General features: G+C 39.9%; 2 protein-coding genes across 2 annotated transcripts; both read right to left on the bottom strand.

Moving 5' to 3' along the window:
• Positions 1 to 1891: 1891 nt before the first annotated feature.
• On the bottom strand, positions 1892 to 4010 carry LOC132132485 (C-C motif chemokine 19-like). Its single transcript, XM_059544877.1, has 4 exons — positions 3855 to 4010; positions 3505 to 3625; positions 3308 to 3426; positions 1892 to 2309 (listed from the first exon to the last, which is right to left on the bottom strand). The coding sequence occupies exons 1-4, from the start codon at positions 3922 to 3924 to the stop codon at positions 2287 to 2289; spliced, it is 333 nt and encodes a 110-aa protein (XP_059400860.1). The 5' UTR covers positions 3925 to 4010; the 3' UTR covers positions 1892 to 2286.
• Positions 4011 to 7685: 3675 nt separating this feature from the next.
• On the bottom strand, positions 7686 to 27006 carry LOC132132081 (GPI ethanolamine phosphate transferase 3-like). Its single transcript, XM_059544316.1, has 12 exons — positions 26792 to 27006; positions 25097 to 25578; positions 24811 to 24954; positions 24526 to 24649; positions 24254 to 24413; positions 18315 to 18494; positions 16625 to 18170; positions 16330 to 16533; positions 16062 to 16249; positions 9628 to 9698; positions 8631 to 9155; positions 7686 to 8357 (listed from the first exon to the last, which is right to left on the bottom strand). The coding sequence occupies exons 2-11, from the start codon at positions 25575 to 25577 to the stop codon at positions 9026 to 9028; spliced, it is 3228 nt and encodes a 1075-aa protein (XP_059400299.1). The 5' UTR covers position 25578; positions 26792 to 27006; the 3' UTR covers positions 7686 to 8357; positions 8631 to 9025.
• Between the last annotated feature and the right edge of the window lie 416 nt (positions 27007 to 27422).

Here is a 27422-nt window from a genome sequence, read left to right as displayed (position 1 = left end):
TTGTTCAGTCTCGTTAATGCTACCTTGTGTTTGTATAACCTACGTGTTGGATTAAAGACTTTTTGGAACCTTCCTCTTCATCTTTGTGCATTTGTACACAGCGTACCATGATATGTAGAATAAAATGATAAAAGGATAGATCGAATATAGAATGACAGAATGATAGGTAGAAAGAACAATTGACAGAACGATAGATTGATTTTGGAGTGATCTGTTCCTTTAAGATCTGTAAGGAATGACTTTCCTGCATTTTAAACAGCCCCTGTATTCAGTTTTTCTTTGGGTCGAGTCAAGGCTCCGTAAACATCCTCTCAGAATCACTTTTTTGTTTTTGACTTTTTTCTTTGTCCCACTCTTTCAGTCTTCCAGGCTCAGCATTGCTCAGTGACCAGCAGACCAGGGAGAGAATAAAAGAATGGGTCCCTGCTTTCTCTTTTTCTGTATCCTGGAGGATAAATCTAACAGAGCAAGGGAATGACCGAAAAGAGAGATGGGGGCTGTTGGGGTGGGGGTGGGGGTTAACAGGGGGTTAACAGCGAAGCACATTAGAGCTAATGGATGAAGTATGTGGGGTCAGATCATTCAGTACAGCTCCTGGACCCCTGTACATGTGTGCTAATGCAGCACAGTGATCCAGAGACCTGGGCTGAATCCCAGTCTGCTTACTTATACTAAGCACTACAAGTATGCCCTTGTGAAAAAGAAGTACACTTTAGCATACTTTTCAAAAGAGTACTTATTACAGGAATAATATACTTTAAAATATAAATTCTTATGTGCAGACTGCAAATGATGGTTTCAACAGTTTTAGCTTAGCATTTATTTAATGTAGAACAGTTTCTGTTTTTCTTTGCTTAGATTTCTGTGTCAGTGTTGAATTCATCCACCTTTGAGTTTGATCTAATGTCTTCTCAGAGCAATACCTGACATGTTTCAAGCCAAATAAAAGACTCAATCCAGATAACCTTATGTCAGTGTTTTCACTTACTACACAGCCCACCAGATGACTGATCTTGCTGCTCCTGAAAAGAAGTTTAAAATGAGAAGCTAAATTGTGTTCCAGAGGTGAGCCACCTGTGCAAACAACATGTTAATATTTCATAGATAGCCCTGGTGGATGGATTCCTTCATAGGAAATAGCAAAGAAAAAGGAGAAAGAATACAAAGTAGGAGATACTGTGGCAGACACATTCTGTTCGGAGTTATTTTAGTGCTTGCAAACATCAGTTTACCATTACATGACCAATTCTAATGTTTCAAAATGATTGTACACAAAAATATCTGTCTGAGTCTTATTTCACATGAATGGCCTTCTCCAGATTGCTGAGATTTTTCACTTTAGTGATCAGAGCATTCTATGCTGGAGGGTTTGTGGGTTTTTGGGTATTTTGATTCACATTTGTATATGTGTTTGTGTGTCCAGTACCAATGCATGGGGTAAAACGTTTTAATAATCCTTCAGAAAACTGGAATCAACTGCAGATTCGTTTCACAGTTGAGAGCAAGGTCAGGATTTTGGCCAAACTGATGGGGTGACAATGATGACTACAGAGAGATTATAGATACACCAAACAGGCTTGAATAGCGCTTCGTTATAGTCTAGAGGTTGAATGCTTCCGGCTACACAAATAACCATTGTAAAGGTCACTTGGGCAGCTTCAGCTCTCCTATATTGTGTATGCTGAGTGAGTGTTAATTTGGATGCAGTGGATGTGTAAAAGTCAAGACTCTTTACAGTCTCTGCTGCAACAATACTTTTTTTAAATGAAACAAAAAATGCATATAGACATTTTGATTTGAGAATGATTTGTTTGTTTGTATAATTTGTTAATTTTTAGATGAATTTTTAGATTTCTGTAACTAAAAAAAAAAAACGCACGCAAATATCATATTTAAAATGTAAAATCTTTTATTTATATTCCAAAATAGAAAGTGGAAATATAGAAAAATATTTTCATTCAGTGGCTCAGGAAACACAGTTACTTTATACAATGTAGACAGAATACAAACTCAGAAAGTGATGGAAATTAGGAATTATTTAGCTTCAAATCTCTTCAAGAAGACCATGTAGTGGAAGGGTTCACATTTCAAAGATTGTATATATCTTGTAAAGCTTATTCATAGGACAGTAGATTTACACTTGACCTGCTCCACTAGAGTACACATGTAGTAAACATGAGAATGAGTATTTACTATTAAGAAGTTAAGTAATATCAGCTATCTGTTCCAGGATCAGTATCATTCGTGCATGTAGTGTGAGAGCAGGCTGAATCTGTAATGGTGTCATTACTGTTGTCTCTGCTTCTTTCCTGTTAGAAAAAAGAGAAAATGTTATGTTATGTTATGTTATGTTATGTTATGTTATGTTATGTTATGTTATGTTATGTTATGTTATGTTATGTTATGTTATGTTATGTTATGTTATGTTATGCTATGCTATGCTATGCTATGCTATGTTATGTTATGTTAGGTTGTTTTTATGCCATGTCAAGATGTTATTTTTTATGTTATGTTTTATATTTGTGGGGGATTTTTTTTATGATGTTCTTAATGTTGTTAAATTGTTCTAACTGTCATGTTCAGAATGTTATTCTGTTTTCTAAATGTAAAATTTATGTTGTGGTTTATACTATGGCATTGTGCTGTCGTTGCATTACATTGTCTTATAAATGTTATATTCTAAATGTAATGTTTTTTAAGTGTTTAATTATGTTTCTGTGTTGTGTTGTAAATGTTTTTTAATTATGTTTTATGTAATGTTATGCTATACTAAATGTTGTTGATACATTGTTATGACTTCTAAATTTTATGTTGTGTTCTAAATACTATATTATTTTTATTGGTATATTATGTTATGTTGTAAATGTTATATAACATTATGTTCTAAATGTTGGGTTGTGTTTTAAGTGTTAAATTAGATTGTTGTGCGTTGTGTTTTAAATGTTAAATTATGTGTTGAGTTGAGTTGAGTTGAGTTGAGTTGAGTTGAGTTGTTATGTTATGTTATGTTATGTTATGTTATGTTATGTTATGTTATGTTATGTTATGTTATGTTATGTTATGGTGTTGTTCTAAATTCTATGTTGTATCTATAATGTTATATTATTTTTGTTGTGTTATATTATCTGGAAAATGTTGTGACATTATCTCTTCTAAATGTTATGTTGTGTTTAAATGATGTTGCTAGGCGGTCCTAAATGCTATATAATGTTATCTTATGTTATGCAAACAGTGCTTAAAAACAAGCATGTACATTTAAATTATTTAAGTACTAAGACTTGATGATGAAATACTCACAAATACGTACCTCTATGTTTTTTGGGGGGTTTTACAGGTCCTGCTAGTATGTAGTCGATCAGTTTGCTAACCCAGTCATTGTCACCTGGAAATGGTGCGCAGAGCTTCAAGCCCTTCTTTGTGACAAATCTGTGGAAATTCATTCATATTAAATATGCAAAATCAAAGTCTGTAGAGTCATTTTAAAATGCATGTAATGTGACTTACATAGTGGCAGGAATTTTGCAGGCTCCATCACCGGTCTGAAGGGTGAAGGACTTCACCACCTTCTGCGGGATGTGTCGGTTGCTGGTGGTTAAACAACAATCTGCTGCCGCATCGTTCTGAGCTATGATAGTTAAACAGTGCACAGAATGTTAACTATTAGCAACATCAACAGTCTCACCCACAAAAAAAAAAGAAAAACAAAAACAAGAAAAATAGGCAGATTATCTACCGAAAGTTTCGAATTGTAAAAGGTGTTATTTAAGTCTGTTGTAAATGGGAATTAAAAAACTGATTAATTTACATATCTTGCAGAACGATATTGTTAAAAAAAAAAAACCTTTTTGACTCACCTGTTGCACAGCTCTGTAGACTGACGCTCAATATAAGCAGAGCACCTGGCCATAATGTCAGAGAGTTCATTTTGTCCCTCTATGTGTGTCGTTCAGCTGTGCTCAGTAGATATATGCCACACCGCTGCTTGCACAACCTTTATATGCTTGTTCATAACTTTCACTTTCTTTATGCTTTAAGGCAACCCATTCCTGTAAATCCATCCTCATTAAAAGAGCCCTATCACCTTCTTTTGTTAACTGGAAATGGTAGCACCTCCCAAGAGATCCTTCATCTTTTCATTTCAACATGTTTTCTGGGATTTTGAAAAGTGCTTATCAGTGTCACTGCCTCATGAGAAACAAATGCTGTGAAAGTGAAGACATATTAGCAGATGTCATTCATAGCTGGAGGGAACAGGTTGCACAGAAGTGGTTTTGGGACAAATTAGATGTTGTTTAAACTCCACTGTGAATAATCAGAAGTTTTTGATCTTATTCAAGTACTTGTGTATAAAGTACAATAAAATAAAGTGAATGCAGCTTTGCATTGCATTCATAATTGCAAAGTGTCCACACTGATTTGTCAGTGCAAATACTTAAAAATTCAATTAACTTATAAAATAAAATAAAACATTTTCAGCACTGAGGTTTCCAACTGCTCTTATCTGCATATACATAATCTGACCAACTAATATCTGCAATGGTTATGAAAATGATAATTTCATGACTCTTTTATCTAATATCTTAACTCTTATGAACCTATTTAACATATTTAAACATCAAAACTGCCAAATTCTCGGCAAACCACATGTTGTTTGATTGACAGCACTACTAATATGTGGGTTCATGTGTTTTTGGGTGTAAACCTGAATGAACGTGTACCTGCTGTAGCCAACAGGTAAGCAATGAATGCTACTGGAAGATTATTATGTAACTCGCTTAGTATTTTTTAATAGCATTGCTGACTACCTGTATTTTTTATGATACTGTCTGAATAACCATTCATTGACAGATTTTTATTCTATATTTCTCTGCTGTAAAGCTGTTTTATACCAGTAATAAATAAATACTTACATATTTTCTGTAAATGTATAACCGGTTCAGTGCATCTGAAGTGTGCAGAGAAATGGGCTGTGTTTTGGCAATACTGGTAGTGTTATTTTTCAGGCATGCATCTACATGTGGATGCTAAATATATGCATGGAATACAGCCAGCAACGTGTGTGAAGGCCTCAGACATGTGTTAATTAAGCAGAAAAAGAAGAAAAATAAAACGGCCCATATTCTGAAATCCTGCTCAATTAATACTTCCTCAAGAGCTGTAGTCTCCACACACACAGCCAGGTCTTCATTCTGTGCTGTGATCTCAGGAGCCCTGATGAAGCTTGAAGAGATGAACAGACCACTTTGATTTCAAGCCGTTCGGATTCTAACTACAGCTGCATTTAGTTTTCAGTCATTACTTCAAGATTGTCAGAGAATGAGCCACATGCCATGTCACTTCCTATATTCCACCCCGGCCACAGTAACTGCAGCAGGTCCAGAAGTAATCAAGCTGCTTTGTCAGATGAGGATGTGATGAGGAAATTACAGACAATCAGGACTAACTGAAGGCTAGTCAAAAGTTCTCAATGAATATCTTTTGCTCATGGTACAGCAGAATATATATTCAAAGGAAAAATAAAAACTCAGTTTCTGATATTTTAGAGTTGCATTGTTATTGGTTTATTTCACTTATGCATGCTTCTGCCTGTTGGCTTCACCACGTAACTTGCATTTTACAGAAGTGTTTTTTTTATTCAGTCCACCCAAAAAATATCAAAGTGAATTTTAATATAGAAATTTTAAAATGCTCATCATAGAAAATATGCTTTGAAGTCGGTGGATTAATAAACTACATATAATAATCATTTTGATGTTGACAGCACTTGTACTAAATAGCAAAGTATTACATTATAACATTCATCCAGTTATACAATAATTGTGTAATTTAACATTTTAGTTTCTTTCATCAGTATATGATTTTTTTGCTGTTGTACGAGACTTGGCTTTCATTTACACTGAGAACAGATGTAGATTTGAACGAGATGTTTTATCTGATCTCTATCTACAGATTTAGACTCGTCATAACTTCAGAATGGGGTTTATGAAATATTTGTGGTTAGTAATTGGCAAAAGTTGTTTAAATTGCAAGATGCTCTAATAACAAGATGTTCTGTTCATTTGGAGGTTAAAACTCATTGTCCTCATGATGAATGACAAAGATTCATCTTCCTTGTATAGGCTCGCCCACGACTCAAAGCGCTTGTTTGTACAAGAGGCTCAAAATTGCTTACATTCAATACAAAAAAATAAAAGGCTCTTCCCACAGTCAGGTTGTGCAGTTCTGTCTGGAATCCGTACAAGATAAACTCGTCACAGGAATCTGCAGCTCTCCAAAATGTTTGATTCTTATCATTGTCACTCTGAAACTAATGAGTTTTGATGTCTTCCAGGGTCACGTAGATGCAAACCACACACATACAGCTACTAGTATGTTAAATGCTATTTTCTATTACAAAAGCATCATTTTTTACTTTTTTTTTAGGTCGAATAGTCTCGTTTTTAAATTGCATTTATAGAACAAATATATTAACTGACATGAAAGATGATGCATACATTTAATAAGTTAGAACAATTGCGCTTGGAAAGGTTAAAGAATGTCCCCAGAATTCAATTTAAGGGGGAAACTATTGTCCTTTAATAGAAATATTTATTTATTCATTCCATAAATTTTGGGATAATTATTTTTGTTTTTTTGTTTTGGCTTCAAGATCCTGCAAAGTGTGTTACAGAAACACAAGTCTACAGACAAAGATAAAGATCAATATTAACTGACAACTGCATGATCATCCCTGTTTCTTGGAATCAAACCATGGCTGCAGAAATCCCCCTTTGATTGCCAGGTTAGGTTACGTGAGAGAAGCATTTTCAAGAAGACCTATCAGGTATGCAGGATTTTATAGATCTTTCTCTCCAGATAAGCGGGACCTTCCGATCAGACTTTGCACCCATAACACAGACTGAACCAAAGGTCTGATAGAGCTGCAAGTATTTCTGAGGCAAACTGTAGCATTGGTTTGCTAACTGGACCTTGGATGTTTACCGTCACACTCAACGCATCGTTTCATTGATAAAATCTGCTCAGTCTATCAACATTCCATGTTTTGAAACTGTTCTTTATATTTGTGCAGTGAGCCTGCTATGATATGAGAGCTCTAATTGTATTTCAGAACAAAGGACACTCTGGAAAGTCCGTAAGATTAGTTTGTTTATGATCCAGTCACAGATGGTCATGGGTAATTTCTTCACATAATGGACAGGTATTTCCTACTTTGATGTGGCGTGTGTGTGTATGTGTGTACTTTGGATGGGTTAAATGCAGAGCACGAATTCTGAGTATGGGTCACCATACGTGGCTGAATGTCACGTCACTTTCACTTTTTTTCACTACCAAAAAAAAACATTATTTCTGCAAAAATGAATCAAATTTTTTTAAGTACTGATAAAGACTAAAAGAAATACACATCTGTCTTAACATCTCTCCCTTAAATATGTGTGAAAGATCAAAAAGTTATTTGGTTACAAAGTATATTGGTTAAAATGTCACAGCATAACAGGATTGATCAGAATTGAATTCTGCTTGTCTGGCACTTACTGACCACAGAATCAATCAGATTTCATAAGGTGTTTTTAGATAAAACACTGCGCTCTGCAGGCCAACAACTGCTCCTGCAAACAAAAGGCAAATAGAATCCACACACAAACAACCATTTCAAATTGTACAAAGTATTTAATGGATTTTCTCCCTTTTATCAATGAATTTAAACAATTTAAGGGACAATTAAAATGATTTCTTTCAAAGCTAGTTCAATCATCATCCACACATTAAGACATTAAATGCCACTGTATGGCTTGACAGTATTTTGCTATTTAAAAAAGTAAAAATAAAAAATCAGCCCCTTACACACACACACACACAAATGCACCATGCAGAGCAGAATACTTCTATTGCATTATGGCTAAATGAACCTGAGCACATGATGTAATTATCTTCCCCGTGCATTTCTCACAAAAATGAGCTCATACAAGACATTTAATCCATTAGTGAACTAAATATATAACAGTCAAAAAAAATTGAATGAACACCGTTTCATTCACTAACATCAAACAAGGCAACCGTTAAAGTTAGTGACCTGTTATCTAAGTGAGGAATTTAAAATAACTATAAAAACCAGGTGTCCAACGGTGCAGAATATAACAGAAATGTTAATGGTTTGACCCTGATGCTTGAGTGGTTATTGCTAAGGAATAGACAGGACAACACATTAACAATGAATGGTTATCAAACAAAGTTCAAGCTTTAAAAATAAAAATAGCTCCAGTCCACTGCTGAAATCAATGACTGCCTCAAGCATGCACTTGTAGTTTTTAAAGGAATAGTTCAACCCAGATCCAAAAAATCCAAACCTGTATGACTTTCTTTCTTCTGAAAACACAAAGGGTCTGCTGTAGCAGAATCTCCAAGCTGCTCTTTTCTATACAACAAATGCAGATGGTGACTACAATTGTGCCTGGCCCCACTCCACTATTATTGTATGGAGAAACTTGGTCATCTAGATAAGTGCTTTGAGGTTTGGAACAACATCAGGGTGGTAATGATGATAAAAATTAACATTTTAGGTGAACTAGCCCTTTAAATACTTGAACAGCGGTGTGGTGGGGGGGGGGGGGGGTTGTTCATAACATAACAACACTGTGGATTTTATGTAGCCCTTCTATATAATAACTTCTAGTAGTCTCTATAATAACCTTGTGGAACATGGCAGTAAAAAGGCATGCACGAAGATCATCTTCTCTCTCTCTTCTTCAGTACAGAGGCAGCAGAGCAACAAAGGCTGACAGTTCAATAGCTTGTTGAAAGCTTTTATAAAATATCAGCTTCGGTTTATTGACTTCTCTCACAAATTCGAAAATGAGTAGATGCTTTAGACCTCTTCGGTCCAAAACAGACAAAGTCAGACGCAAAACAAATCTGGTTTTCTTTCGTATGGTTGGCAGTGGAGTTGAGGAGGTTGAGCAGCACGTCTCTGAAGAGGTTTGGATTGGGTTTGAAGGAGGAAAAGGGGGCGTGGTCAGGGTGGCCAGTGCTACCTGGCGTTCTGAGGGAGGAGTTTCTTAAATAACCCACCCACTGACACATCCACCCTCATCACCATAATGACCCCCAGTATCACAAACACACTGCCCACGATGAAACCCGATGCCTCAAACATCAGTCTGCCAAAAAGAAGAAAACATCTTAGAATGCAGTTATGAGAAGAGCTTTTTATTGTCATTAACTTACACTGTCATAACGCCACAAAGAATCCCTGTGTGGGTTTGTTCGTAATGATACCAAAATTCATCACTATATTAAATTACCTCTTGTGAAAGTCAGTTGTTATAAAACTCTTAGTCATAAATAAGGGGTTAATATCATCTACTTATAAAGCATGACCGTTAGCGGGCTGAACTCTCTTTACATGAAAAGCTAGTGGTGTGTGGGTGACTTTGACTTTGGTGAAGTTATAAAGGACCTTGCGTGAAACAACATTGTCAAACAACACCAACCACCATTGTTCAACCCACCAACTAGTTTATTTCAAAAAATGTGCACGTTCCTAGATCATTGAATCAATTATTCAAAATAAAAAAGACAAAAGCTATAAGAGGTAGAAGAGAAGGAAACAAGTTAGAGACGGTGACTCACTTGGGTGCAAACACTTTCCACACCATGAGATGTCTCCTGAGGATGGCTGCAGCACAAATCGACGCAAAAACCTAAAGGTAAACAAGTTATTTATAATTGATGTCGATTTTCCATCACACTAGATGAGAACACATTAGCCTCTTCACATCAAGTCTTACACAACACAAAAAATACCGTCTGCTGAATGATTAAAAAAAAAAAAAAGCGATTACCGTAAAACGCTGTGTCACTATGAAGGAGGTCACAGAAACATTGTTTCAGTTACAGTCTACAGATATGATCAAGCTAAATTTAAGACCATCTTACGTGATATTTAAGACCAAATATGCATATGAAATTTTTAATGTGTTTAATGTAAAAAAAGAAAATCACTGCTGTCAAAAATGCTTTTTATTATAATGATATACAGTGAACTTTTCATATCAGCAGCCATTATCCCAACACAAAATAAATCCATAAAAATATCGCATCACAGCGATTTTTGGTGGTGTAAACGATTTATTCTATCAGCTTTTAAATCCTTAAATCTGCATGTTTTTAATATTTACCTCAGGATTTTATTTACCCTTACTAAGGCCAATATTTTGTAACCTTATTAAAAGGATGTTTTATATTTCATGTCAAATTCTTGTTGACCAAGAAATTCACCATACACCACAGGGCTGTTTAATAGTCAAATTAAATAATTTAACCTGCACAATTCCTACTGCAATAAATACATGTTATGAGATTAATGTTTTAAATAAAATTTTTAATATACAAATAAATGTTGGGGGAAAATGCATACTTTTAAACATGACACTAAACCACCAGTAGGTGGCAGTAATTAAATTATTCATTCAACAGATTACTTCAAAATGCTGAATCATTCAGTAACAAAAACGCTTGGAGAATGTGCAATACTTCCGTTCTGATCTGTTTGAAACTATTTTTGAATTGTGTCTAAAATGTAAGTAACTTAATATACTTAACTAGTTGTTTTTTTTAACTAAAATCATTGTAACATTTGCAATCTTGCAAGTATTCAGGAAAATAGCCCCCTTGTCATGGTATGTTACATAACTATATCATGTTATGAATAAACTAAACATTTAGAATTTTTACCATTTTTGTTCTGTAAGTTTCTTTATGTCTGCTGTTACGCTCATTTGATTAGATTTCTTTATGAAAGTCCTTCACAGAGGCACAAGCCTCAAAAGTGAGACATTAACACCAGAAATACACGTTCCATTATCAATCGCAGTTTAAGCTGAATGTAATAAAATCAGAAGAATCATTCTCCATTTCGATGCATCACTACTTATTTTTGACACTTAAGCTTTAATCAGGCTATTTGTCCTGTTGGGCAAGTAAAATTATCAAGCCATTTTTACCAACCACTAGGGCTGCTCCGATCACGATCGGCCGATCGTTAATGCGCATCTCGTCAGTAAAGCCGGTTCCCTCTCGAGGCGGGAACTCAACATTACGTCAGATAAGACGTATATGGGAACTCCTCCCTTCTCCCACTTTTGCTGAAATCTTATTGGCTAACACCAGCTGGGGGCAGCTGGCCAATTGACGCGAAGCATGCAAATACTGACAGGTTCGCGGGCAGTATAAATTGCATGGGCGCGAAAATTACGCCAGAATCTCTTTCTTCACGCTAGAAGTCTTATCTAAGTCATCGTGGAAGTTGCAATAGAGGACTACTCACCCTGTTTTCCTCTCCGCATCCGATGGCTGCTAATGCTAGATTCGGACCTTCACCAGTTCTGTGTGACCTGCCTGGGATTCTCACACGGACCACACGTGCGCCCACTGTGCCAAGCTGCCAGTGCGCGCCCTCAGAGCCAGAGTGGCTCGGAAAACAGCGGGAATGAGGCCCACTGCAGCCAGCGAGCCGCTGGTGGGCCCTCCCCCGCCCGAAGACGAGTTGACGTCGGCGTGATGGGCGATAGAAACGTCAGGGTCGGTTTAGGACCCCGCGCCGCGAGAGAGCCAGCGCGCCATCGAGCCGTCTCCCTGACTGACCGATAGTGAAAGAGTGAGTGCGCGGGAGGCCCCGCCCCCAAGTGCCATGCTCAAATGCATCATGTCCCCCATTCCTTCAGGCGACGATTGCTATGTGTGTTTGAATGCTGTTGGTGTGAGTTCCACAATAGAAGCATGTACACAATCAACAAAAGAGCTTTTCTTTCTCTTACACTCAACACTGTGTCACTCGCCTTGTCTCATAGCAGCGCTGAGCCACAACCCATGATTATAATGGCCTCGCGAGAGAGCGAGAGTGCCAACACCACAAAAAACACGGTGTCACCCTCCATGTTCAGATGCATTATGTCCCCCATGTTCCTTCGGGCGACGATTGCTATGTCTGTTTAAATGCTGTTTGTGTGAGTTCCACAATAAAAGCATGTATACAATCAACAAAAGAACTTTACTTCCTCTTACACTCATCACTGTGTCACTCGCCCTGTCTCAGAACAGTGCAGAGCCACAACCTATGATTATAATGGCCTCGCGAGCGAGCGAGAGTGCTAACATCACAAAAACACATGCATCCTGTCCCCCATGTCACTATGGGGGACGATTGCTATATGCGTTATATGATGTTTGTGTGAGTAAAAATTTTACTTTAGAAGCATGTATCCAAATTCTTGCACCCAACATTGTGTCACTCGCCCTGTCTCTAACAGCGCAGAGCCACAAACCCATGATTATAATGGCCTCTCGATGGCGCAAGAGTGTCACACCATTACGCGACGTGACCCGCCCTCCCGCCAGTGCTTCCAGCCTCGCGGGGGCGGGGCCCTGGTCATAATAAGCCATCCGTGGCTGTAGAGGTAACGCGTCCGCGGTGTCATTTCATGGACGGTAGAAAGGCTATCCCAGGCGTTTCACCGTGGATACTGGGAATATTCACGATGGATATTCTCTCTAATTCAAACGCAGACCTCCCCGCTTCAATGGCGTGGTCCCGTCACTGACTTTGCCCCAGAACCGTCCTGTTCTGCGACAGGAAGTTCTCAGTCTGCTCGATAGGGAGCGATAGAGCAAAATTTCCCCTCAGATCGAGCGGAATGCGCATGTTGAATTATTTGGACGATTGGCTGATTTTAGCCCACTCAAGAGATGTGCTATCAGTCACGTGAAAACAATGCTTCGCCGTTTGGATACGCTGGGACTGTGTGTGAATAAGCACTTTTACGAGTCAGACTGTAACATATCTGGGAATATGTTTGGACTCGATGGCGATGCGAGCCCATCTCTCTCTAGAGCATTTCATCGACTCTGCGCTGTTTCAGACCGGGCAGGTCATTTACACTGAGGGAATTTCAGAGGCTTCTGGGACTGAATGGCGTTGGCTTCTTCAGTGCGCCATCTGGGTCTGCTACATTGCGGCCGCTACTGTTTTGGCTGTAACTCAAGTTCCACCGAGGGCGTGGTCTTCGGTCCATAAACACATACGGTCATTCACAGTTGCGTCAGCACTCTGAGACCGTGGAACAGCCCGGATATGTTCAGCCCAGGAGCTCTTTTCTCTACGAACGCGTCTACTTCAGGCTGGGGAGCAGTGCGTCTGGGCGTACCTGCCTCAGGCCTGTGGTCGGAGTCACAGAGAAGGTGGCACATACACCGTTTGGAATTGAAAGCAGTATCCATAGCCCTGCAATCCGTTCGGTCGAAATCGGAGCGGCAACTTGTAATGATACAAACCGACAACACGTCTGTGGTCTCGTACATAAATCGCCAGGGCGGCGTGCGCTCCAGAGCTCTATTCAAACAGCCAGCGAGGCTCCTGTTGTGGGCGGACCGACACTTAATCTCCATAAGAGCGTCGCACATCCCGGTACTTTGAACCGTGGAGTGAGCATGCTTTTGGGGAACGGGATTCCTCAAGGAGAGGGAGGCTTCACCCAGGATCAGATCTAATGATTTGGGAGGGAGGAAGTGAATTTGTTTGCCACGAGCGAGAACACAGACTGTAAGACGTTTTTCTCGCTATCTCACTCCCCCCTGCCGGGAGATGCTCTGACATCGCGTTGGCCGGAAGCCACGCCTACACGTTCCCTCCTGTGAAGATTCTGCCTGTGTTGTGCAAAATCAGGGAAGAGAGAGCGTCAGTTATACTCGTGGCCCCGAACTGGCCGAATCAGCCTTAGTTCGCGGACCTGAGAGAGTTAGTGATGGCTCCCCCATGGCAAATCCCCCTCAGGCAGGACCTGCTGTCTCAGGCGAACGGCACAATATGGCACCCCAGCCCCAAACTGTGGAACCTTCATGTGTGGCCGCTGCGTGGACCATAATAAGCGGGACGCTCTGCACTCACGAGTGCTAAACACACTTACGGAGACGCGAGCACCATCAAACATTCGCTGCTACGCGCAGAAGTGGGGAGTTTTCACAAAATGGTGCAAGGACATTTATGTTGACCCGGGGACCTGTTCCGTGTCGGATGTTTTGCGCTTTCTACAGCACAGTATGGATAGCGGGAGTTTGAAACCATCCACGCTGAAGGTGTATGTGACCGCTAGTGCCGCTTTTCGTTCCCCGGTTGACGGGCAAGCGATCGGTAAGCACGCTCTGGTAATCAGTTTTCTCAGGGGAGCAAGGAGATTGTGTAATTCATGGCCGCCCTCCGTGCCGCCGTGGGATTTAGCTCTAGTTTTGAGGGCTCTATCTCTTACTACCGTTCGAGCCCTTAGATTCGATTGCGGTTAAGGAGCTTCCCTGAAGTCTGCTTTGCGTTTGGTGAACGATATTGCATCGGTTTCGGACCTGGCGACTGTAACGTCACTCTCCGGCCGAGACCGGGTTTCGTTCCGAAGTCACTCAATACATCGTTTTGTTTCCCTGCCCGCCTTATCTGTTGAGCCTTCAGCCTCGCGTGACGCTGATACTCAGAGCGCCAGGACCCTGTTAGGGTTTTACGGATGTATATGAATCGCTCGGCCGCCTTTCGTCAGTCGGATCAGCTGTTCGTGTGCTTGGTGGATGAAATAAGGGACGTGCTGTTTCTAAACAGAGACTTTCTCACTGGATCGTGGACGCTATCGAATGCCAGGGGAAGGGTTGTCCCCTCAACATCAGAGCTCATTCTGCGAGGACAATATAAATGCTTCCTGATGGGCCTGGTCTAGAGGTATGTCTATCCAGTATTTATGTTTTGCTGCTGGCTGGTCTTCCCAGAACACAATCGCCAGGTTTTACAAGCTGGATGTACCCTCTGTTGCGTCACATGTACTTTCTGTGAGTTAAGTTTTATTCATTCTGTTATAACCAGCTATACAGTAGTTACCATAGCTGCTAACTCTATGTTGTGGTTTAAATGGTTTATGCAGTTGTCACCGCTATGCTGTCGACTCTGTGTTTACTCTCAAGCTTGAGTGCTTTTGTGTTGTGTCTGCCCTGTTTAGTGCGGGCTTCACATTTATTGCATGAAGATATGCTAATTTTGTTAGGGTCGGAGCTATGTCTCATTGGTCTAATTCCGCCTATCAGATGCAAGCACTCTTAGCGACACGGCCATTGGCTAGAACTGTCCTGCTTATGTGTGGGGGTGATTGACTCCGTTCAGGGCTTATCTTCACTGCTCTCACGGCGGGATTTTATACAGTTCCCATATACGTCTTAGCTGACGTAATGTTGAGTTCCCGCCTCGAGAGGGAACGTCTCCGGTTACTATCGTAACCTCGGTTCCCTGAGAGGCGGGAACGAGACATTACGTTAGCCGCCGTGGTCGCTGTTTGATCAGCTGTGCTAGCGTTCAGTCATGATTCTGACATAATTTTAGCGCCCATGCAATTTATACTGCCCGCGAACCTGTCAGTATTTGCATGCTTCCCCCAGCTGGCGTTAGCCAATAAGATTTCAGCAAAAGTGAGAGAAGGGAGGAGTTCCCATATACGTCTTAGCTGACGTAATGTCTCGTTCCCGCCTCTCAGGGAACCGAGGTTACGATAGTAACCGGAGACATTCTCTAATCAGCGGTAAATTCCATCAGGTGCGTGATTTCACATAGAGCAGCTGTTACTACACAGAGCCATAACTGAGAAGCTGCGCAAATCCACGTTCATTTTCAGCATTTATTTGCGCATCTTCTCAGTTAACAACGGCTCTGTGTAGTAACAGCTGCTCTATGTGATATCACACACCTGATGGAATTTACGGAGCACCCCTACCACCCGATTGCCGCCGTAATTCTCTCTGATGAGAACTACAGCAGGAGGAAATTTTTTCTTAATACTTTCCAATGATTATTAAACAGTTAATGTGTCCATCAGACTGGAGAAATCTTTGCGGTAATGTGATCGAAAAATAAGAGCCATTGAATCTGAATTTAAGACATTTTAAACCTTTTTAAGGACCTGCGGCTACCCTGTAAAATGTGGTTGTGCGCGATTTTTGTGCCCTACTTAATGTGAGCATTATGCAATGCAATTGGACCACACCTGCACTCCATTCACAAAGAGGTAGCGTGCAGCAAGCTGCAGGAGACCCGAGCTGAAATTCTGAGGGCTCTCTCTTAGTCTCATCTCCATGACAGCGTCCTCGCTCTCCTCCACTCCTGCTGAACGCGTAGAATGGGTCCCACGCACCTCACACACCAGAGGCCAGAACAGCAGCAGGGGACAACCAACTGCATGTGTAAATTAGTGATCATTAGAAATAGTGAGATTAAAGATAATTCTAATATAGAAAAGTAAACAATGCGAATACCTGCAAAGATGATGTGAGAGGAGAAGGTGTTGAGGATCACCAATGAGGCAGGAAGCGCAGTGCCTGTGTGACCTTGAGGAAAGCCCACAAATGCTGCACCCCACTGAATGGAGGGGAAGGTTGGGAGGTGTCCTGTTGCATGGAAAAACTGGGTGGCTGCCAGAGACCATGAAACCACTGGAGCCCATGGCACACTAAAACCATCTAGGAGGGTTAAAGAAAGAAGATGTATTGCATCAGTAGTAATAGCTCAGCAAGACATACGATGTGAAGCTAATAATGGAGTGTGTCTTACTAGAGTGCTTGTGCAAGCTGGAGAGGTTGGTGCTACAGGCGTGGATGTGCAGCATGGCTCCGGCCTCCAGCAGGAGAAGCAGGAAGGCAAAAGCCATTCCCTCCGGATGGAGCAGCAGAAGCACCAACCCCAGGAGTCCACAAAGCAGGACCAATGGGGCAGAGTACACTGTACCCAGCCCGTAAGCCTCCACGGCTGGCCTGCTGTCCGCTTCACCACTTTCCGTGCCCCCGTCCTCCAGCGAGTGTCGGATGCGCTGATACAACTGTGGTATAAGGTGGTGCAGTTCAGCCTGTGGACTGATTCCCGTACTGGCTCGGTACTTTGGGGGTGGCAGGGATGTTCCTCGAGAGTTCAATGGAGTTCTTGACTTGAGGAACACCGTCATAGGGTCCACCCACAACAGGATCAGTCCCAGGCCAAGCAGGCAGAAAGAGGCCCGAGGCAGGAACACTTGAGCTAGGCCGATGAGTTCAAACAAACTCCTGAAGGTGTCCTCTGGGGTGGCACTCACTGCCCAGTGCAACCCCATGCAAACACAGGCCAGGGGTAAGAGGAAGCAGGCCAAAAACAGAGTCACACTGGTACAGTTGAGGTTCCCGTAATGTCTGAGCCATCGATGTAGAAGGTACCCCCACAAGGCTAGTGAGCCAACGGAGAGGACATAGTGGAGGTTGCGCTGTTGGCTGTTCTGTACTCGTGAGAGTGGGGAGAGGAAAGGTGAGGGCTGGCAGGTGCCCTGCTCCTCTCGGCAGTTGTGGAAGGAGAGGGATAGGTAGAGCGATCCCACCAGCACTCCCAACCACACCAACAAGATGGTGGCCTGCCGTCTAACAACTGAGGACGGCAGAGCTGTTGAGAGCGGCTGAGGTGGCTTCTGGATGTCTGGTGGGGGAAGTGGCACCAGATGTCCATCCCAGTTTAGACGGAGAGGAACATAGATGCTTAACGTGAAGAGCAAGAAGGTAACCACGTTGCCCTCATAGATGACATAGCTGTCCGAGAGTAGAGAGGCACAGCGCAGGAAAAGCACCAGCAGAGCTGGTGTGAGGAGGCTAGAAGGTGACCACCTCCCTTTTGACGAAACTCCATGAGTCCTCCACAGAAACAAAACTTCAGAAAAAAGTGCTGCAGTTCCCACACACCATGAGAGCTCTAAATAACCTTGCGAGAACAGCTGACCTGCAGCTACTACTAGACCCACCACCAACCCTGAGAGTATGGGCAACTTCAGCACGCCTTCCTGAATCACTACATGAGACAACTCAGAAAGGATGTAGCACAGCATACAGGCAACTCCTAATATTAAGAGCCCGGCAGCCATTTTGAAAGGGTTAAAACGAGCCCAGGAGGCTCTACAAGTCTCCCTGACAGCTGTCAGATAGTTCTGCATGAAGACGACTAGCTCAGGAGAGGGAAGATGGCCCTTGTGGACAGTGGCCAAGTACTGGGAGGAAATGTTTGAGAAGTCAGCCCGCAGCTGAGATAGACTGTCTGGTGGGATGTCTTTAGCCATGTTAGAGTAGGTCTCCAAGAAGCGGTTTACCTTTACAGACATGAAAAATAATTAATACCGAATTAAGCTAAGTTCATCACAATTGTTGTACTTCTGGAGAAAACATGAAATACAAGACAATTCATGCAAATATAATTGCAACTTAAAACACAGGTAAAGAGAAATTCCTCTAACCTGTTTAACGTTAATCCACAGCGCCTCAGCCTGGCTAAGTCCTGTAGGTACACCCCGGGAGCTATTCTGAGGAAAAAGTGGCAGAAGAACCTGTCCCACACTACTATAAGGAATGGGAACTCCCAGCAGAAGTGCCAGCGTGGGCACCAGATCGGTCTGAGGTACTACCTCAGGTTCCACCTACAAACATAAACATGCTGAACTGAAATGTATGGAAACATAAACAAAATGTAAATTCCTCTCTCATAGAGGTACTTTTTTTTATTATTATTCACATTTTAGGAAATGGGGAGTATGGAAGTAAAATAATGACTTATGTCTTTGAAACAAAAAAGCATGCTGAATGGCACTATCTGAAAAAATAATGCATTGAATTAACAGTACTTGCATTTTAATGCCTTGTATTTCCAGGGCTTGCATCTTTAGGTCCTGAAATTTAATATAGTTGTTCGTTTAAGCTGTGAATATTTCAATTAAAAATATTTCACACACTTTTTCATAATTAAAAAATCAATCATTCATATTCACGTTCCAGAATATACTTCCAAAATATTAAATCGGTTAAAAAATACGATGTATAATATTCGACAGGCAAATTTCGGTCCATTTTATTTCACTTTCCAAATTCGCTTCCACAAATTCAGCGGTTAAAATTCGGCAGATAATTCGCCCTTTCACATCCGGGAGCTGCAGGAATAGCAGTAGAGCACAGAGGCATAATCTCCAACTGCTGTCAGTCGCTCACCAGCAGGTGGTGCAAGCGGCTTCTGATGAAGATCAAAGCAACAGGTGGATTAAGTAATACAGTTACAAAAACTGATCTGCAGAAATTAAGCAAGCACTAAGTAGAAGTTTTGATTATCGGAGCATGTGGAAAAGCTGATTGTGCGTATGTTTATTTCAACCTCTTTGCTGTTACCAAGTAAGCAGCATTCAAAGGAGATTATAATGGTGTTTTACCCAACGCTTGAATTACAGAACTAACATTACATCTAAGGAAGACACATCTTGCTTTCGGTTGTTAATTTCCGTAACTTTGTGTCATGGCTTGTGCGTCGCTGTGCTGTAGCCTAATACTGGGGATCCCCTCACGTCACACTCCAGGATTGCCCAAAGACGAGTAACGCTTCTCAATCAGCTAATACTGTGATATAAGACCTCAGAATACATTTTATTGATGATTATGCAAACTATATAGACAGTTAAGCAGATGTAAAATATGAACGAACGCTCAAGGTTTCACGCGGTTTCCCTCAGAAATCTGTTAAAGAAAAGAAAACACATTACGTGGCTCAGCGCACTAACAGTGACAGCGATTAAAAGACAAAACTCACATCTTACTGATGATGCAAACTATATACAGACTGATGAGGATATGAACGCAAGTTACGGAACAAGAAAAGGTGCATGTTATATATATAAAATAATTTATTTAATTTATTTAAAAAATAATTAATGAATGAATAAGGGGCCATTCACATATCGCGCCTAATAACGCGTGGAAAAGGCTATGCGCGCCGCTTTCTCCTTTTTTCCAAAGCGCCCGGGCAGAAGCTCTCCTGAGGCTAAGCAACAATGACGCGCTCTCTCCATGAAGACGCGGAAATTTCAGCAAAGGATAAATGGATTTGCAGCACAAAAGAAAAAAAATCGCTTTCAGTAGCTCTGCTACTAAATTTATTTCAAAATGGCAATCCATATACAGCTATGATCAGCAGTTCCTTCATCTTGGCTGAGCTTTCAACGTTTACGGGAAAGGATGAAGCTGAATGTTTAGTTCTTGTCACATGACCTGCGGTGCACTTATGTGGCATTCTGAAAGTTGAGATGTTTTTAACTCGATGCAGTGCGGACGCGCCTGGAAAAAACGGGCGCGTCGCACCGCGTGTGCATCGCAACCGCGTCGCTTCCATTATGAGCGCGCATACCGCGCGCCTACATTGGAAATAACGAACTTGAGCATGCAAAAGACGCGATATGTGAACGCCCCCTAAGAACTGCTGTCTTCTACTTCAAATATGCCGTGGAGAATCACAGAAAGTGACCGAATTCAAGAACATTGTTGCGGCATCTCTCAAGCAACGAATAAACACGGCTAACTTGGAGAATGCAGTGAAAACTCCTCTTCTCGTGTCTGCCCTAGACCCTCGGCACAAACATCTCAGGTTTCTCGATGAAAACATGAGAGAAGTAAGAAAAAAAACACCTTTTTTGAACATTATCAGAACATTCTCCTTGATGCGAGTGGTGCGGATGCAGCCGCCACGATGAAGAAGATACAATGCCCACTCGTTGGAAAAGGCTGAGCCAGTTCTTCAGCGATGATTACAGAGAGTCCAGCCGAGACGAGTGGGAACAGTTCTTGCTGGAGCCATGCATTCCATGTATTCCACCAGACAGGCACGTGCACACATAGACATGAAAGGGGGCTTGAGCACCTGCCCTTTTTATTCCTGGAGAGAAAGTGCCCTTTTTTCTGGGATGCTTTTTTTTTATTTTTGAAAAATAATATATATTTCTGTTTGCACACAGCTTTCCTGTTAAACAAATATATTTATTGAAATATAGTATCTAAATATTAGGTCAGGAGTTCTGAAGCGCTCCCTCTCCCTCTCCCCCGATTGTTAAACCCGATTGTATTGCTTCCGCTAAAGAAAATAGTCCGCTCCGTCTCTACGGTTAGAATCCTGTCAGTCCATAGCAACGCTCTGTTTTTCATGGCAACGGTCTGTTATACTCCGCACAGCGGTCTGTTGGTTATAACAGACCGCATTCTACATTGGAATTCAACCAAGCCATGTAATAAAATAAGTTAATAAAATAAGCATATATCACCACCAGGTGATATGCTTTAGTTATTTTGTTTATCCTATTTACCTGCATTTCCCTGTCAATTAGATGCAAATGTGCGCATTTTAACTAGTTGACGCCTAATTTGCATACAGAACGTCCCCAGTTATTGACTTACATCAAGAGTCTTTCCCCCTGAAATTTAGAAATCTACATTGGTGAATTTAGAAGAAATCTACAGATGCAAACAGATGGAGGATACACTCTAAAAAATGTAGTAAATCTGAGTAACTGCATCTGGTACATTAATAAATAAAACTGAGTAGAAATATTTATAGTACAGTAGTATAAACAATATTTATAAATTAACTATTTAAGTAATTTAACTTTTTTTATTTCCTCGAAACCTTTATAAAATAGTACTCCATACACCACAAATACATACATGACATTGGCTTTTATTGAATTTTTACTCAATTATTTTGGTAAGTTTAATTTTAAAGTGTTATGTATTCTGATAACACCAAAATAATTAAAACGATGTAGTGCCTTGTGCAAAAATAAACAAATTATTAGTAAAACATGCCCCTCTGTTTGATGCAGTTATTTAGGTTATTCTAAATATGAAGAGTTCAGATGAAAAATCCTCTAAGTGCCATCTGAAATTTCCTTCAATGATCATTTTTATCAAGCTTGTATGTTTATGTTCCCTTATTTCACATTACTGGCAATGAAAATTACCTATTAATTGTCATTTAAGTTAAATTACTGAACTTAAATATGAGCTTGAAAAAAAAAAGCTCATAAGAAAATTTCAGATGGCACTTAGAGGCTTTTGCATCTGAACTCTTCATATATACTTGAAACTAGTAGCATAGAAAATGTTTTCAAAACATGCACATTGTGGAATGGTTTCCTTTGCTGCTCTATAAACCTAGTGAATACTAAGAAGACCATGGTTTCTGTGAACTGATTATTTTGTAGACATCTTTTGAAAATGAAACAATTGCGTGAGTTTGAGGAAGATAAAATTAATTAACTTTTTAAATTATTTTTTTTAAAAAAGGAAGTCAGAGTTGCATTAATATATATATATATATATATATATATATATATATATACTTTTTTGTTTAAAAAAAAAACAAAACAAAAAAACTAATTATGAGAAGTGCCCTTTATTTCACTTGAGCCCCTGCCCCTCAAAATGTCTGTACACGTCCCTGCCACCAGATGAGGATCCCATTCAGTGGTGAAACGAAAACACGAAGCGCTTCACAAAACTTATTCGCTTAGCACACCGTTATTTGTGAGTCCCGACAACGTCTGTGCCGTCAGAGCGCGTCTTCTGAAAAATAACGTCTGACTCATTAAACTTAATTTAAATAAACGAATATTCGAATATTCTTTTTTTTGTGAGCTCAAATATTCGAATGTGATATTTGTGGAAAACGCCCATCCCTAGTAAGTCAGTCTTGTATCTAGCAATGTACTACAACTGTTGGAACATGAAAACCCTTTCCAGGGATCTTTAATATGTAAATGATTGTATAATAAAAATATATGAAGGGAGGTATTGGCAAAATCTCACCTGTAGAAAATCACTATGAGAAATACAAGATTAAGAATTTGACTGTGTTATTTAAAATTTGAATTAAAACACATTGGACCTTTTAACCCAGTCAGTGGAATTGTCAGACGGTCCCTTGGGTGCGGTAGCACATCAATAATTTCTTCAGTTTACATTTTCAGAATATACCTAGATTGTTTTTAACTCATTTTTTTATGTTAATATAAATTGGTTGCATATTGTTAAAACTAATCATGGTATTGATATCTTTGTGTGACTGTCGACTTTATAGATCAGCGGTAATTGAAATCAATTATAAAGAAATTGCAGCGCATTGGATTCTTTTTGACCCAATTTGCTTGCCTGTATATAGTTTGCATAATCATCAATAAAATCTATTCTGAGATCTGAGGTCTTATATCACAGTATTATTTGACTGAGAAGCATTACTCGTCATTGGGGAATCCTGGAGTGTGACGTGAGGGGATCCCCAGTATTAGGCTACAGCTCAGCGACGCAAAAGCCATGACACAAAGTTACGGAAACTAAACATCCGAAAGCATTATGTGTCTTCCTTAGATGTAATGTTAGTTCTGTAATTCAAGCGTTGGGTAAAACACCATTATAATCTCCTTTGAATGCTGCTTACTTGGTAACAGCAAAGAGGTTGAAATAAACATAAGCACAATCAGCTTTTCCACATGCCCCGATAATCAAAACTTCTACTTAGCGCTTGCTTAATTTCTGCAGATCAGTTTTTGTAACTGTATTACTTAATCCACCTGTTGCTTTGATCTTCATCAGAAGCCGCTTGCACCACCTGCTGGTGAGCGACTGACAGCAGTTGGAGATTATGCCTCTGTGCTCTACTGCTATTCCTGCAGCTCCCGGATGTGAAAGGGTGAATTATCTGCCGAATTTTAACCACTGAATTTGTGGAAGCGAATTTGGAAAGTGAAATAAAATGGACCGAAATTTGCCTGTCGAATATTATACATCGTATTTTTTAACCGATTTAATATTTTGGAAGTGAATTCTGGAACGTGAATATGAATTATTGATTTTTTAATTATGAAAAGGTGTGTGAAATATTTTCAATTGAAATATTCACAGGTTAAATGAACAACTATATAAAATTTCAGGACCTAACAATGCAAGCCCTGGAAATTCAAGGCATTAAAATGCAAGTACTGTTAATGCAATGCATTATTTTTCAGTTAGTGCTATTCAGCATGCTTTTTTGTTTCAAAGACATAAGTCATTATTTTACTTCCACAGAAGAGGCTAAAGTCTCTTTGACATTTGAGGAAGTTGCCATTTCAAGCATGTTTGTTTACAAATATATAATACAAAATAATGATACAACATGGCTTACTTTTTATCATTACATTTCATTATTCAACATTAAAGTCTCTGAACTTAAGTGTAACACAAGTAAACAGTACTGATGCAATTACAGACAAGTAGTGTTGACTACAGCTTTTCTACAGTATAATTTCTGTGTGTCACACTGAAATTTTTTGGACACACCAGTGGTTGTAGATTATTAAATACATACAAATCATAACAGTGTCTCTTTTACCTGGGAGCCTAGTGCTGGAAATAAGGGAGAGGAACTGTAGAGAAACAGAGCAGCATCTGTCTCTTTCTGGCTCTCTCCACCATGATCCCCAGTGTCTGTCATTCCATGATCACCCATCACCACCAGCAGGGTGTCATTCTTCAGAAGCTTTATCACTGACCTGGGGTCAGCAGTGAGACAGTGGCAGATGGAAAGCAAATGTATAATGCAAGAAAATCTATTAAAAATGTAGCATGGCAAAATGTGGGTAGGTGAATGAGGCAACAGCTAACCTGATAACTCCATCCATCTGGGAGAGTTTCTCAGCCATCGCAGGGTGATCCGGGCCGAATCTGTGCCCACAGTGATCCACACCAAGGAAATGAGCAATCAACACATCCCAGTCATCCCCCTCCACTGAAGAAAGAACAACAAAGACAAACCCATAGCCACTCATTCAGACACTGCGTTTACAGTGTAAACATGAGAGATATGTAAATCTATTTACAAGGTAAACAAAGGGAGCTCTTAAACCAACCAGGCAAGTTCCTAATTGACGTGCAACTTATTCTGCTTACTGGTGGGATAAATGTTTTGGAGAATGCCATTGTCAACGGTGTGCAAGTCCTTCACGTTGAAGGAGGGGAAGGGCAGTGATCTGTGGAACTTCTTTGGGAAGAGACTCACCCATGTGTCATCCCCCATAAAAACAACTCTCTTGCCTTTAAACCAGGAGAAAAAAAAACAACCATTAACAAAGACTAGCAAATCTACACTTTAGATCATTTCAATCTTAATATGACTATTAATATATTTCTTGAAAGGTTTAGTGAAAAGGAAAATACCAGTTGCAGATTCACTCACCCACTTGTCCCAGCTGGTGCACTAGATTGTCTTCCAGGATGGCGTTGGATGCGAAGTTGTTCCCCACGTCAATGAAAGTGGGCAGGGAACCTGTGGTAAAGCCTTTGATCCTCTGCATGGTAGTGGTGGGCGGATCAGCCCGAAAGGTGTAGAGTCTGGCATGAGAGGCGTGTAATGATGCCATCTCATCTAACACCGGCAGCTTGTTCTCGAACGGTTTGGGTGCCGTGTTCTCCGGATCGTAGCAGGTGAAGTCGGCCCTCAGGGCATCAATGATCAAGACCACTGCCCTACGAAAGCGTGGCTCACTCAGGCAGAAATCTCCTTTCACCTGAGCTCCTGGAGACAAGACGTCCGCACAGGTGCTTGTTCTGTTGACCTCCAGCCTGACTAGGAGGAAGCCTCCCACAAACAGGAAGATGCCCGCATAAAATACTGAGCAGACCCAGATGAGGGCCACCAGGACAGGAAGTCTTCTCATTCTAGAAAAGATGAGAAGGAGAATCAACACAGGGCTCATTATGTAATTTTAGGGGGTACATTTCACATCAAACAAAAGGTAGAAAAACAATATGGGATCTCTATAAGATTACATGTTTCCGTTTAAGTTTTCCATGCTACATTAAACACAATTTGGTATTACAAGGGAAAGGATGTTTTCCTGGTCAATTTGTCAACTACGTTAGAGACAAACTAAGTCATACAGAGATTGGTTTAAAATTATTTTATGAATCATATTTTTTATTTTTTGCATAATACATGTACAGTGAATTTGGACACAATTTTTATAATTTTAATTTTGACAGATGTTAAGAAAAACTCCAACATATGGGGATTTCTCATTCTAAACTTAGAATGAGATTTAAAATAACTCAGAAAGGATATGAGAAGCAAGAATTGTTAGAAATATGTTAAGAGTTGTATAAATACAGTATGGATCAAAATGCTGAATTATATTAAAGATCATGTTATGCTATCCAAGGATATGTTATCTGACAATTGGCTCTACAGTGTAGGCCAACCACATGTTATTTTCTTGATCAGGTTAACCTCAAATTTGAATAAACATTTTAATTAAAATCATGAAAAATAATGCAAACCAAAACAGTGGACCCTATACTTGAAGGTAAATAAATATACTCCTTAATAGGTTATTGTAGGTTTTATACTGAACAAAATAAGAGGACATTTTTAATGTGTTAAAAATTAAATCAATGTGTAAAAAATATCATCAAATGATCTGATAAAACATTTGATTTGTAACATTGATGACAGTACATTTACCAACACACACACAAAAAACTTATTAACAGAAAATTTATAATAAAATAATAATATAAATAATATAAAATAATAATATAAAAATACATATTTAAAATGAAACAAATGACGTTGACTGTAACATTTTACTTATTTTTAATTCAAGACTTACTCTCTATCACTTGACATACAGCCATTGCAATCAGTTCCCTTCCTAGTCACCTTTAGTGTAACACACTAGAAGGTTTTGAGACACAACAACAACAAGCATTGTTACGTAGTAAATCAATACTGAAACTACACCAACCTTTAAGACAGTACTGTGAAATCAACTGTATATGAACCAAGCCTTCCTAATACATACTGTGGAACGCACTTAAGACTGAACTGAGTGCTTAACCGCGGGCGAGTGTGAGTTCATGCTCCAGTACTGACCTTGCTTCTGTGTGTTCGTCCTCTCTCTCTTCAGGAGCTGAACTGTAGACTGCAGGAGCCTGGAGCGCCGCAGCTTCACCGACATCTGGCAGAGCCTCACTGCTGCTCTACACTCGGAGACTGCAACCTGGTTTCATGTCGGTTTTGTTGTAATACTGGTCATCTCGCAGCCCGGTTTCCACTTCCGTTGACACGCGCAGTACGTCACAGGTAAAGCCGAGTGTCAAAACAAAAGACACCGTTTACTGATATTCAAAATAAAAGCCCCTTGGGTCGCGCCATGTCGACGATCGCACGTTTATATACATTATTTTATTTTATTTTATTTTATTTTATTTTATTTTATTTTATTTTATTTTATTTTATTTTATTTTATTTTATTTTATTTTATTTTATTTTATTTTATTTTATTTTATTTTATTTTATTTTATTTTATTTTATTTTATTTTATTTTATTTTATTTTACTTAAATATATACTAAACCATAATAGGCAAAGCACCTGCAAAAGTATTCATGAATGTGAATGTATCGGGTAAAATAGCAAGGAAATGTGTGAATTATTTATTAATAAACTAGTGTTTTCTAAGTCGGTGGCTGCAGAGAGGAAGCTGACGATTTTGACTCACAATC

This window comes from Carassius carassius, chromosome 49 (assembly GCF_963082965.1).
Source record: "Carassius carassius chromosome 49, fCarCar2.1, whole genome shotgun sequence".
In the NCBI taxonomy this organism is placed as follows: Eukaryota; Metazoa; Chordata; class Actinopteri; order Cypriniformes; family Cyprinidae; genus Carassius; species Carassius carassius.
Note: the sequence above shows the minus strand (reverse complement) of the source record. Positions and strands in the feature narration are given on the sequence as shown.